This window comes from Bos grunniens, chromosome 21 (assembly GCF_055505025.1).
Source record: "Bos grunniens cultivar Pamir isolate PY7600 chromosome 21, Bosgru_T2T1.0, whole genome shotgun sequence".
NCBI classification, from domain to species: Eukaryota; Metazoa; Chordata; class Mammalia; order Artiodactyla; family Bovidae; genus Bos; species Bos grunniens.
Window position 1 is genome coordinate 53,410,803 of NC_141185.1, and position 13,473 is coordinate 53,424,275.

Here is a 13,473-nt window from a genome sequence, read left to right on the forward strand (position 1 = left end):
AGTGAAAGCTGGTGAAGGGTTTGCTGGCTGTCAGAGAGCCATTCTGGTTCCAGCCAACTTCTTTTGCAGATAGGAACTATTTAGAAAACTTGCTGGAACATTCGATAGTGGCTAACAATTCACCCAAGAGACAGCAATCCATGGGCTTCATGAACTCTGCTTGCCTCTCGTTAGTAAAGCTAATGTGTAGAGACTGATCATATATTTTTTAAATATCTTATGAAATAGTTTGTACAATAAATGTTGTCTTGGAATAGGAGACAAATGGCCACTTCTTCATATCCATAGGCAAATCTCCGCATTTTTCAGAGCTCCCTGCTGAAAGAATTCTTCAAGATCTCTATAATCAATGTATATAATGAGAGTAGCCTATTCATTTTAACTATTCTTTACAACAGTGGTCCCCAAACTTTTTAGCACCAGGTAGCAATTTTGTGGAAGATAATTTTTCTACAGACTGGAGTGGGGGATGCTTTGGGGATGACTCAAGTACATTACATTTATTGTGCCCTTTATTTCTATTATTATTACATCAGCTCCACCTCAGATCATCAGGCATTAGAGCCCAGAAGTTGGGAACCCCTGCTACAAAACCAAAATAAGATATCTCAAATCTCATGCTGCTGGCAAGCTCAAAATGGGAATGGCATACCTTCTGCCTACTCATCAATAACAGTTGTCCTTCATGCAAAGCCACAGCCTCTCATTTAGAATTTCCTTTTTTTAGACAGTGATTTGGATATATTCTTTTAACCTCTCTGAAATATTGTCTGATTATCTAGTCAATATATATGAGTGTGAATGGAGATTCTGTCTGTGAACATGGAGTCAAGCATCTATCTCATTTTTCCCTAGAAATATTGTCTTTTGATGGGCCCTCCATGCTTATTCACTTCCAAGGTGTTCAGTGGTAAGATGAGGGTTCAATCCCTGGATCAGGAAGATCTTCTGGAGTAGGAAATAGCAATGCACTCTGGTATTCTTGCCTGGAGAATTCCATGGACAGAGGAGCCTGGTGGGTCACAGCCCAAAGAGTCGGACATAAGTGAGTGACTGAGCACACACACAAGTACACACACGGACACACCATGCTTATTCATGAAATTAACCAATAAAACATGTCCCTACTATTTTGGTAGTTCTGAGGCTAGTTACAGAAAAGGTCACCTATTAATTCCCTGTATGGGCATGCTTCCTATTATCTCATAGGACTGAGGGAAAAGAGGAAAGCAGAGAAGCAAAACACTTACTTAGCAACTGTTATGTGATGAGCTTACCCGCGAACATGATCTTACTCACCCATCCACCAAGTCTATGAGGTCTTATTACAACTCTGACTTTACAAAGGAAGAAACTGAGGTTAAACAAGTTAAGTGCCCATGTCATATGACTCTTAAGAAATGAAATCAGAGTCAAGCTCAGGTCTTCTTGGCTCTAAGCTCACGTTCTTTCCTCTAGAGAGTATTATATCTAAATAATTGCCACTTTTCTTTCTGCAGGAAAGGAGCTTAGAAAAGAGAAATAAAAGTCTATGTTCATTATACTGAAATAGGTGGTACAGAATATAATCTATTAATAAGAACTGTCTCTGTGTGGAGAGTAGAATAAACATGACTTTTGCAGTTAGAAACTCAGCCCTCATGACTTATCTGTATAAACTCAAGCAATTTCTTCACTCTCCTAAGCTTCCTTTTCTTCTTCTTAGCTATCAAACGCTAAGTCTACATACAGGATTGTTAACAATACTCAGAAATAATCCAAATTGGGAGATGGCAAATAACATCAACACTTCTACTATGATATATCAAATTACCTGAAGGACCATTTTAAGACACATTGGGAGATAAACTTGGGTAAAGGATGTCATGATGCATGCGTGACTTCAGGGACACAGTGGAGAGATTTGTGATGTGAGGGCTGCTCTTGACAGCTGTAACACATTGCACTGTGCCTTGGATGTAAGGACTCAATAAAGTCTGCTTTCCCCTGGAATAGGTTTTTTTCACCTTGTAGTACTGACAGAGAAATGTAGAGTGCTAAAACAAGTAGCTCCCAAGGGAAAACATTATGGACCTCTCATTTCAAGAACTGATTCAAGAGTTCTCCATGGACACTGACGTAGAGAACACATTTATGACACGGGGTGGGGGTACGGGGGGAGGAGAGGGTGGCATGTACGGAGAGAGTAACATAGAAACATACATCGTCATATGTAAAATAGATAGCCAATGGGAATTTGCTGTATGTCTCAGGGAACTCAAACCAGGGCTCTGAAACAGCCTAGAGGGGTGGGATGGGGAGGGAGGTGGGAGGGAGGTTCAAGAGGGAGGGGACATATTGTATACCTATGACTTATTCATGCTGATGTTTGGCAGAAACCAACACAATACTGTAAAGCAATTATCCTTCAATTAAAAATAAATAAAAGAAAAAAAAAAAGAGTTTTCCACAGCTGAGGAGGAGACAAAGAAATAGCTTCTCACCTCTACAGTCTCTAGAATGTGAGGATCCTCATGGTTTATTTATCTTGTTGGGATTACATCTGTCCTCCACCCAAGCCCTCCTTCCAACCATACTCCCAAACGGTTTCCAGGTGCTCCAGTCCAGATCTGGAAGCCCTCCAGAGAGCCACAGTTGAGTTGCTTACCACTAGAGGCGAACACACGCAGAGCCCAGAGACAGTGGAGGAGGTTCTGGCTGTGGCATAGGTTTTTCCTGGCCAGAATCAATGTCACATCAAGTGCTTCCAATTCCAGTGCCTTCTGTCCAAACTTTTTATCTGTGAACACATATCAATCCATCTTTGTTGTGTTGCACATTAATTCTGACAGTTGTATACTACGTGGGGGAGAGGACAGCAAAGACGGTGGAGGGAAGAGGATTGTCATGGAAATGAGACTTTTCAGATCTAGTAGAAAATGCTAATAAATATGTCTCCATTAGAACCAGATGGCTCCAAAGAGCCCATCAAGGGTACTCATACGGTCCATTATTCTTCAAGTATTATTTACATGTGCCTTGTGGGTTGTATGACTCTTATCCCCTGTATGTAAGAATGCTTCTGGTTGTTCTCAAACATGAGCTAGATGTTAGTTGGGTATAAATTTATTTCTCTAAGACAGTTTTAGAATCAAGGATACTTAAGCGACATAACTTGGGCTTCCCTGGTGGCTCAGTGGTGAAGAATCTGCCTGCATTGCAGGAGATGTGAGTTTGAGCCCCAGGTTGGGAAGATTCCCTGGAGAAGGAAATGGCAACCCACTCCAGTATTATTGCCTGGAGAATCCCCAAAGACAGAGGAGCCTGGCAGGCTACAGTCCAGTGAGTTGCAAAGAGTCAGACACAACTTAGCAACTAAACAACAAGTTACATAAATTCAAATGTAGTGTGTGGACCTTGATTTGATCATTCCCTGAGCATGTCTGTAAAAGGCACGCTGAGAACATTTTAGAGAAACTAGAATGAATATAAATATGCATGTCTTGTTAATTTGCTAGATTTGTGATTCTGGTATTGTGATTATATAAGAAAATGTCTCTCTTCAAAAAATTCACTCAAAAGTGTGTAGGAGTAAAATGCTATCTCTAATTTTCCTTAGAATATTTCAAACAAACATAAATAGATTAAGGAAATATGATAAAATGTTAACAATGGTTTGATCTGAGGGATAAGTAAAGAAGAGGTCATCATTCTATATGATAGAGGACTTTAAAATAAAAGGTGAAAACATAATTTCAGAAAATATAATTTTCTCCCCAGATTTCTTGAAAATATTGATCAAAATAAACCTGATATTCAGACTTGTGGGTGAGTCATTATTATTTTAATAATAGTGAATAAGCATAAGAAATAAATAGAAAGTACTTTTTATTCTATGCACTTGGTTTTCACAGGATAACAAATGACTATGCCACCTGTCACATTTATCTCTGTGCTTTCCCAAGTGCAATGCCCAAGCCACGTTTATGTTAGCAAGAACACGGTCACTATCAGATTCATCACAGGGAGAAATGAGTAAAACAGGTAACATCCTAAACCTCAGTTACCAATATTTATCTCTGGACCAAAGGACACCAGCAAAGAGACTGTGACTGAACTCATATGACCCATTCCCTTTATCAGAAAAGAAAGATATCCGTTCATGAGCAGCCAATCTCATTGCTGTTCTGTTCAGCTCAGCCCCTGACAGCTTGAATGCTAACATCTAGGATTACAGTCTTTGATGGCAGAAGGTGTGGTGATGTAATTATGGCAATGGTAATATCGGGGTCTATAACTTGAAAATCACTTCTCTGGTTCATCTCTTTCTCCTATAAAACCTACATGACTCTTATTTGCCAAGCCTCTGACCCTACATGCTAAGCAGGTGACGTACAACCTTGCTTAATCCTTACAGCAAATGACCCAAGAATTATATACTGAGACCCATTTTGTCGATGAGAGCCCAATGGTAACTTGCCCAAGGTCACATTGCTAATAAGCATCAAGCCAGGGATTCCCTGGTGGCTTTGACGGTAAAGAATCCACTTCAAATGCAGGAGATCCAGGTTCAATCCCTGGATCGGAAAGACTCCCAGGAGAAGAGAGTGGCAACTCACTCCAGTATTCTTTCCTGGAGGATTCCATGAACAGAGGAACCTGGCGGGCTACAGCCCAAGGGGTGACAAGAGCCAGACCCAACTAACGACTAACACTTTCACTTTCAAGCCTAAAACCCAAGTCTGAGTCCCCAGCCTCTGCTATTTAGGGTGTATATCATGTTTCTTCTGTCTTCCTGGAGTTCACTTAGCCCACTCTTTGTTTCATTGACTTCTTCTCATCCTTCAAGATTAGGCTCAAATGTCACCTCTCTCTGTCAACACCATCTTAGAGGAACATCACCCTTTCTTTTCCTTCCAGTTACTACCTAGTTATTTATCACCATCTGCTATTATCTAGCTAATTATGTACTTCCTGCCCTTCCCCACTTGAATGTAATTCCCACAAGAGCAGACCCCCTTATCTGTCTTGGTGACAGTGGCATTCCCATGGGCCTAGAACAGTGCACAGCCCTGGGAGATACGCAGTCAATATCTGCTGAGTGATCAGTGGGTGATTTCTATGTGTTTTGTCTGGAACGTGACCCTGCAGGAGCTGGCTGATGCCTGGGTCTCAGTCATTGTTTGCGAAATGTTGAAGGGACTCAAAGCAGAATTCGAAGCATTGAAAGGAAGGAGTACCCCCAGAGCCCTGTGCCCTCAGCGGCTGCTGCCTTCACAACATTCAGAGGAACTGCGCTTCTTGATTGTGGTCTGCGTAAAGTGTTCATGTTAGTTGCTCAGTCATGTCTGACTCTTTGTGACCCCACAGACTGTAGCCCGCCAGGCTCCTCCGTCCACGGAATTCTCTAGGCGAGAATACTGGAGTGGGTAGCCATTCCCTTCTCCAGGGGATCTTCCCGACCCACAGATGGAAGCCGTCTCCTGCATTGCAGCCAGATTCTTTACCATCTGAGCCACCAGGGAAGAAGCCCTGTGGTCTAAGACTGCACACAATTAGAGCTTAACTGTTATGACTAATTTGTAACATTTGCATGCAGCCTGGGTGCCCAGGCTTTTTCAACTGTGCTCCAAAGGGTCCTAGGGTTTTAGGGAGGTGTTTCAGGGTCTTCCATGTGAAAAGAGAAATGGATGTGGAGCATAAGTGGGAAGAATTCTAAACTCCCATCTTCTCTTCAACCAGGGAAGCACCACTTCTACATGACTTATTTGGGTTTCTCTAGTAGCTCAGTTGGTAAAGAATCTGCCTGCAGCGCAGGAGACCGGGGTTCAATCCCCGGGTTGGGAAGATCCCCTGGAGGAAGAAATGGAAAACCACTTCAGTATCCTTGCCTGGAAAATCCCATAGACAGAGGACCCTGGTGGGCTGCAGTCCATGGGGTCACAAAGAGTTGAGCACGACTGAGCGACTAACATTATACACTCTATCACTAGTGAGCTGAAAACTGTCCTTCCAGCAAAGAGGGGTGGGGTGAATTGGGAGATTGAGATTAATGTATATATGCTATCGATGCTAGGTATAAAATAGATTAGAATGAGAACCTACTGTACAGCACAGGGAACTCTACTCAGTGCTCTGTGGTGACCTAAATGGGAAGGAAAGCCAAAAAAAAAGGCAATATATGTATACATATAGCTAATTCACTTTGCTACTGAGTAGAAACTAACACAACATTGTAAAGCAACTATATTCTAATAAAAAATTGTTTTAAGCAATGCCTTAGTCATGTCCAACTACCCCATGGACTGTAGTCCACCAGGCTCCTCTGTCTATGGAATTCTCTAGGCAAGAATACTGGAGCAGGTTGCCATTTCCTTCTTCAGGGGATCTTCTCAACCCAGGGATTGAACACCAATATCCTGGATTGCAGGCAGATTCTTTACTGCCTGAGGCACCAGGGAAGTCCTTGATAAACTTAACAAATGAATTTTTTAAAAATTAATGAAAAAAAAAAAAAAAAACTGGCTCCCCAAAAGTCATGTCTGCCTGGAACCTCAGAATGTTATGTTATTTGGAAACAGTCTCTGCAGACTTAATTACTTAGGTAAGGTCGTACATATTTGAGTATGCCCTAAACACAATGAGGATTTAGGGAGGGCTTCTTTGGTGGTCCAGTGGTTAAGAATCCGCCTGCCAATGTGAGAGACGTGGGTTTGATCCCTGCTCTAGGAAGATTCCACACGCCACGGAGCAACTCAGCCCACGCACCACAACTACTGAGCCCGAGCACCTAGAGCCCACGCTCTGCAACAAGAGAGCCACCGCAATGAGAAGCCCATGCCCTGTAACTGCAGAAGAGCCCCCTCTTGCTGCAACTAGAGAAAAAAACCTGCACAGCACAAAGACCCAGTGCAGCCAAAAATAAATAAATAAAGTTTAAAAAGAAAGTGATTGAAAACCTCCTTGGAATATCTCCCCTCCGTCCTCCACACGTCTCATGCCCCAGGTAGTCCACTCCTGCTCTGGGTCCAGTCCTGAGCCCCCAGGTACCTGGGATGTGCTCGCCTGTGGGGCGGGTCCTGCCATCATCACCGAGGTGTCTAGACCTGCTTCCTCTCTGTTCTCCCATAAAAGCTTCCCCAATCGTTCCCATGATAACAACCCCAGATACCCTTCCAGCCATCCTTGGGTCTGGGGGCGTGGGTACCTCGGAGGCCAACTTTGGCCAGCAGCCGGAAGAGTGGCAGGAGGATGACGTAGTCCGGAGAGGCCGTCCTGGCCGTGTCCACCAGGGTCTGCAGAAGGGCTTCACTCCCACCCTTGCTGATCATGTATCGGATCCTCCGGTCTGTGCCTGAGGGGGCGAGCAGAGGGGCCCTGAGTCTCACATAACTACCCTCCTGTCCTTGGAGCAGGAAGCAGATCTCACAGCTAGAGACTGAGCAAGCGTTGATTCATCTCATCTCAGAGACAGTAAGTGTGGAGTTCATGAAGCATCTTGTGTAAAGTTGTGCTATTAGGTAAGGGGCCAGGGGTAGGGGTGACGGGTGAGAAATGGAGAAATAATGAAATATTTGAGAACTTGCAGCAGGTATAATAAACGGAGCCTAAACTCTACTTTCCTAAGACTCTATGAAGTCAGTGTATGTGGGTACTTGTGTTGCATGTATTTGTTGATGTTTAGTCACTAAGTTGTGTCCAACTCTTTGCGACCTCATGGACTATAGCCCGCGAGGCTGCTCTGCCTGTGGGGATTCTCCATGCAAGAATACTGGAGTGGGTTGCCATTTCCTTCTCCAGAGCATCTTCCCGACCCAGGAATCAAACTCATGTCTCATGCGTCTCCTGCATTGGCAGAAAGATTGTTTATGACTGAGAAACCTGGGAAGCCCTGTTATCACATGTAAAGAAATATGCATGTAGGCTGATGTACAAAGTTATGACCAAGCTAGACAGTATATTAAAAAGCAGAGACATTACTTCGCCAACAAAGGTCTATCTAATCAAGGCTATGGTTTTTCCAGTAGTCATGTATGGATGTGAGAGTTGGACTGTAAAGAAAGCTGAGCACCGAAGAATTGATGCTTTTGAACTGTGGTGTTGGAAAAGACTCTTGAAAGTCCCTTGGACTGCAAGGAGATCCAACCAGTCCATCCTAAAGGAAATCAGTCCTGAGTGTTCATTGGATGGACTGTTGTTGAAGCTGAAACTCCAATACTTTGGCTGCCTGATGTGGAGAGCTGATTCATTTGCAAAGACCCTGATGCTGGGAAAGATTGAGGGCTAGAGGAGAAGGGAACGAGAGAGCATGAGATGGTTGGATGGCATCACCGACTCAATGGACATGGGTTTGGGTGGACTCCGGGAGTTGGTGATGGAGAGGGAGGCCTGGTGTGCTGCGGTTCATGGGGTTGCAGAGTCGGACACGTCTGAGCAATTGAACTGAACTGATAATCATATACTTGAATAAAGTGAGACTATCAGTATCCCTCAGCTATTAGGTTTAAATCATCTCTTAATAGAAGAAAGTTTAGTTTGATAGCTTATCTAGAATAATTTCATGGGTGGTATTAATGATTATTTTGTGCTGGCCTTCAGTAACTGATGTGAGGGACATATGGAAACAAGCAGAGTAATCCTTTGAGAAACAAACACCTAATAATATACCTAGGGAGTTTTGAAGAAGGTCTGGACTAAGGTAAAATATGTTGGTCTTTCTACCTTAGAGTAGTTTTAAAGAAGGACCTCCCCCATCTTACCCCAGGATAAGCCAAAAGGCAGTGGTTATGTTTCATCTTGGAAGGGGACTCACATGATTCTCCATGCTCTTGAACCAAGGTGGTCAACAGGGTAGGAGATTATAATCAAAGAAGACTCTCTGATTTTTCATCCTCTACTAAAGGGGCAATAATCAGTACCTATTTCAGAAAGAGAACTCTGTGGTTTCATTCTAAGAGTTCCAGACACCACTGGACAAACCGAAGTCAGAACTATCCCAGAGAACAAATGGGCTTCACCTCCAGAGGGTACCTGATGCAGAAGAAGAGGTGCCACCCTGCCACTGGAGCGCAGCACAGCCTGAGGGTAAACCTTGATACGAGTGGACCCTTCCTTCTGAAACTGTAACCTGAGGGTCTGGGGCTTTGGACCGACGTTCACTGTGGTATTTCTGTTTGGTACGAATATGTCTTTCTAATGCAACATGGCTGGCTTCATAGAAGTGAAAGCTAAGTGAATGCTGGAATGCTCAAGAAGCTGTGTTTTCCAAGAACTTCAGGTGGAAAAGAGCTGATAGAAGTGGGACCCAGTTGACTCAGTTGATGCCACCATAGTGACTTCTGTCCATTTATCCCTCAAAATATAATGGCTGACCACACTGCTAAGTCTAGCTCCTGCCTCGTCTTCCTGTCTCCACTTGACTTAAGTGAGAGAGCTGCTGACACCTGGCTCTCTAAATGGGCCATGATGAGGGAAGAGGGGGAGGTGAGAGGTCAAACCATTGAGGGCTGGAGGTCCTTGGCCCCAGAGATGAGATGTCACAGAATAGCCACCCAGAGTCTAAATCCCTCCTAAATTTGGGCCACTGTAGGGCGGGTGACATGATTGAAAAGCCCAAAGGACATCCATCTTATGGTGACTTTGTCTCGCACAGAAAACTTAGAGCAAACCCCAGGCCACATAGTCTCTCGGGAGACATGGCATCTGCACGCCCCCACGTCCGCCACAGGAGGAGTGAGGTCATGACCTACTCACCAACCGAAAGCAGATCTCCGAGGAGCCGGAGGATGGCCAGGATGGACTCCCGGTCTGAGGAGCTCTGCAATGAAAGCAGATAGCCATCTTTAAGAAGAAAGGTGAGGATATAGCCAACTATGGAGAACCATATGGAGGTTTCTTGAAAAACTAAAAGTAGAACTACCATAAAACCCAGAAATCCCACTCCTGGGCATATATCCAGAAAAGATGAAAACCCTAATTTGAAACAATAAATGCATCCCAATGTTCATTGCAGCACTATTTATAAAAGACAAGACACAGAAGCAACCTAAATGTCCATTGACAGATGAATCGCTAAATAAGATGTGGTGCATGCCTGCATGCTCAGCCGCTTCAGTCGTGTCTGACTCTTTGCAACCCTATGGACTTTAGTCTGCCAGGCTTCTCTGTCCATAGGATTCTCCAGGCAATATACTGGAATGGGTTGCTATGCCCTCCTCCAAGGGATTTTCCTGACCCAGGTGTCAAACCTGCATCTCCCAAGTTGCCTACGTTGCAGGCAGATTCTTTACCACTCAGCCACAGGGGAAGACCAAAGAAGATGTGACACATATATACAATGGAATATCACTCAAGCATTAAAAATAAAGAAATAATGACATTTGTAGCAACATGGTGGATCTAGAGATTGTCATACCAAGCGAAATATATCAGAGAAAGACAAATACCATATGATATCACTTACATGTAGAATCTTTTAAAATGATACAAATAAACTTATTGACAAAACAGAAACAGAGTCACAGATATAGAAAACAAACTCATGGTTACCAAAGGGGAAAGGTGGGTGGCGGGGAGATAAATTGGGAGTTTGGGATTGACATATACATACCACTATATATAAAACAGGTAATCAACAAGGACCTACTGTATAGCACAGGGAACTCTACTCAATATTCTCTAATAAGCTAAATGGGAAAATAATTTGAAAAAGAATAGATGCATGTGTATATGTAACTGAATCACTTTGCCGTATACCTGAAACTAACACAACATTATAAATCAACTATGCATGCTAAATAGCTTCAGCCACGTCTGACTCTATGCAACTCTATGGACTATAACTCACTAGGTTCCTCTGTCCATGGGATTCTCCAGGCAAGAATACTGGAGTGGGTTGCCATTCCCTCCTCTAGGGGATCTTCCCTGCCCAGGGATCAAACCCACATCTCTTAAATCTCCTACATTGGCAGTTGGGTTCTTTACCACTAGCACCACCTGGTAAGCCCATACATCAAGTACACTCTAATAGAAAATAAAAATTTTAAAAGGAAAGAAGGCAGAAGAAGGGAGGTGGCATGGTCAAGGGTATGCATGGGAATGGCAGCTTCCTTCTGCCGAGAAGGACTTTCTACAATAAGGAATGGCTGAAGGGAGACTCCCATGGTGGTCTGGTGGTTAAGAATTCACCTTCCAATGCCAGGGACTCGAATTAGATTCCTGGTCTGGAAACTAAGATCCCACATGCCTCAGGGCAACTAAGCCCATGCACAAGTAGAGAGAGGACCACCTGCCACAATTAAGACCCACAGCCAAATAAATAAATATTTTTTAAAAAACAAATCGTTGCATGGTTGCTCCTTAAATAAAAACTGAAAAGGACTCACTGAGTGAAGCATCTCAGGGGCTCTATCTCCATATTTAGCCTTCAGAAACTGGCAACATCAGCAAAATGGGCAAAAGAAAACACTGATAGTTCAGGCAGAAAGGGCAAATGAAAAGGGGCTTTGTGGGCCAAGGTAGCAAAGCCTTTGCTAATTTCAGGAGGCTTAGATTATTGTTCAATCCAGGACAGAGAGCAGAAACAGAAATCCACTAACATGTTCACATGGAAAGACTTCCCTGACTCACAAGGATGAAGTGTTGTTTTCTTAAGAGACACCTGGGGTAGCAACAAATCTCATGACATAGCTCTGTGGGGTATTTGCAATCCTTGACACGCTCCCCTTTGTTACACGGGAGAGAACACCGAGACTCAGAGGGAGGGAGGGCTTAATCAAGACCTCTGTGGTGATCCACAATGCCAACGCCAGAGTACAGCCCAGGCCAGGCTCCCAACAACCAGGCCAGTGTCATTGCATGGTAATATGTTAATTTTCTAGCTCTCAAGCCCTTCTTTACCTATAAGTTGCAAGTTTGCACCCATAAACAGCACCTCTCCAAAGCCCCCACTCTCCGACCCCTCGTAAGCATCATTCTATTACACTCTCTGTTGCTGCAAGTTCAGCTTTCTTAGATTCCATATATCAGTGGTATCACACGGTATTCATCTTTCTCTGACTTATCTCACTAAACCTAATGCCTTCAAGGTCCATCTGTGTTGCTGCAAATGGCAGGATATTCTTTTTCTCGTGGCTGAATAATATTCCACTGTATGTATATACATCTTCTTTATCCATTCATCTGTTGAGGGACACTTAGGTTGCTTCCATATCTTGGCTGTTATGAAAAATGCTCCAGTGGACACGGGTGTGCAGATGTCTCTTCCAGATACTGCTTTCAAATCTTTTGAATATAAAGCCAGGAGTCTTATCTTATACCACTCACAAAAATTAACTCGAAATAGGTCAAAGACTTAAATCTAGGACTTGAAATCATGAAACTCCCAAAGAAATCACAGGAGAAAAAAAAAAATCTCTGACATTAGTGTTGGCAATGTTCTCTTTGGTAAGACACCAAAAGAACGTGCAATGATATTAAAATAAACAAATGAGACTACATTAGACTGAAGAGCTTTTGCACAACCAGGGAAACAATCAACAAAGAAACGTCAACAGAATGGGAGGAAATACTCACACACGATGGGCTTCCCTGGTGGCTCAGCGGTAAAGAATCCACCTGCCAATGCGGGAGACACTGGATCGATCCCTGGGTTGGGAAGATCCCCTGGAGGAGGGCATAGCAACCCACTCCAGTATTCTTACCTGAGAAATCCCATGGACAGAGAAGCCTGGCGGGCTATAGTCCATGAAAGAGTCGGACATGACTTAGTGGCTAAATAACAACAATTAAGATATTTTTTTTAATTTATTGGAGTATAGTTGCTTTACAATGTTGTGTTAGTTTCTGCTGTACAGCAGTGAATTAGCCATGCTGTTAAGTTGCTTCAGTCGTGTCCGACTCTGTGCAATCCCGTAGATGGCTGCCCACCAGGCTCCTCTGTCCCTGGGATTCTCCAGGCAAGAACACTGGAGTGGGTTGCCATTTCCTCCTCCAATGCATGAAAGTGAAAAGTGAAAGTGAAGTCACTCAGTCGTGTCCGACTCTTAGCGACCCCATGGACTGCAGCCTACCAGGCTCCTCCACCGTGGGATTTTCCAGGAAAGAGTACTGGAGTGGGGTGCCATTGACTTCTCCATATACATATATCCTCTCTTTTTCGGATTTCCTTCCCATTTAGGTCACCACTGAACACTGATAAGATACTCTTGTAAAGGTACGCTTTTACACACCAAACAAGGCAAAAAAAAAAAAAGGTCCATTATGGACAAAATGCCCAAACTTAATACTTTAACTCATCTTCCAGGTGTGATGAGACACCTGGGGTTCCCTAGACATTTGAGGTTTATACGCTTACCAAGGAAAAGACTTGGATTTGCTCTGGGAGCTTCTCCACAGGCAGCTGAGCCTAAAGAAGGCAGCCTCAGCATCACTTTTCTGATGCCTCCTATCACAGCTGCCCTGGACGCTAACAGAAGGCATCATTCTTTGAGTCCC

The 13,473-nt window shown here is 43.7% G+C and overlaps 1 protein-coding gene across 1 annotated transcript in view; it reads right to left on the minus strand.

Moving 5' to 3' along the window:
* Nucleotides 1-13,473, minus strand: part of AGBL1 (AGBL carboxypeptidase 1) — a 916,524-nt gene that overhangs the window by 834,921 nt on the left and 68,130 nt on the right. The window contains exons 2-4 of the mRNA XM_086364678.1: nt 9,733-9,796; nt 7,187-7,333; nt 2,648-2,779 (exon numbers count right to left, since the gene is read on the minus strand). Of these exons, the coding sequence (XP_086220804.1) occupies nt 2,648-2,779; nt 7,187-7,333; nt 9,733-9,796 (343 nt within the window). The remainder of the gene's footprint in view (nt 1-2,647; nt 2,780-7,186; nt 7,334-9,732; nt 9,797-13,473) is intronic.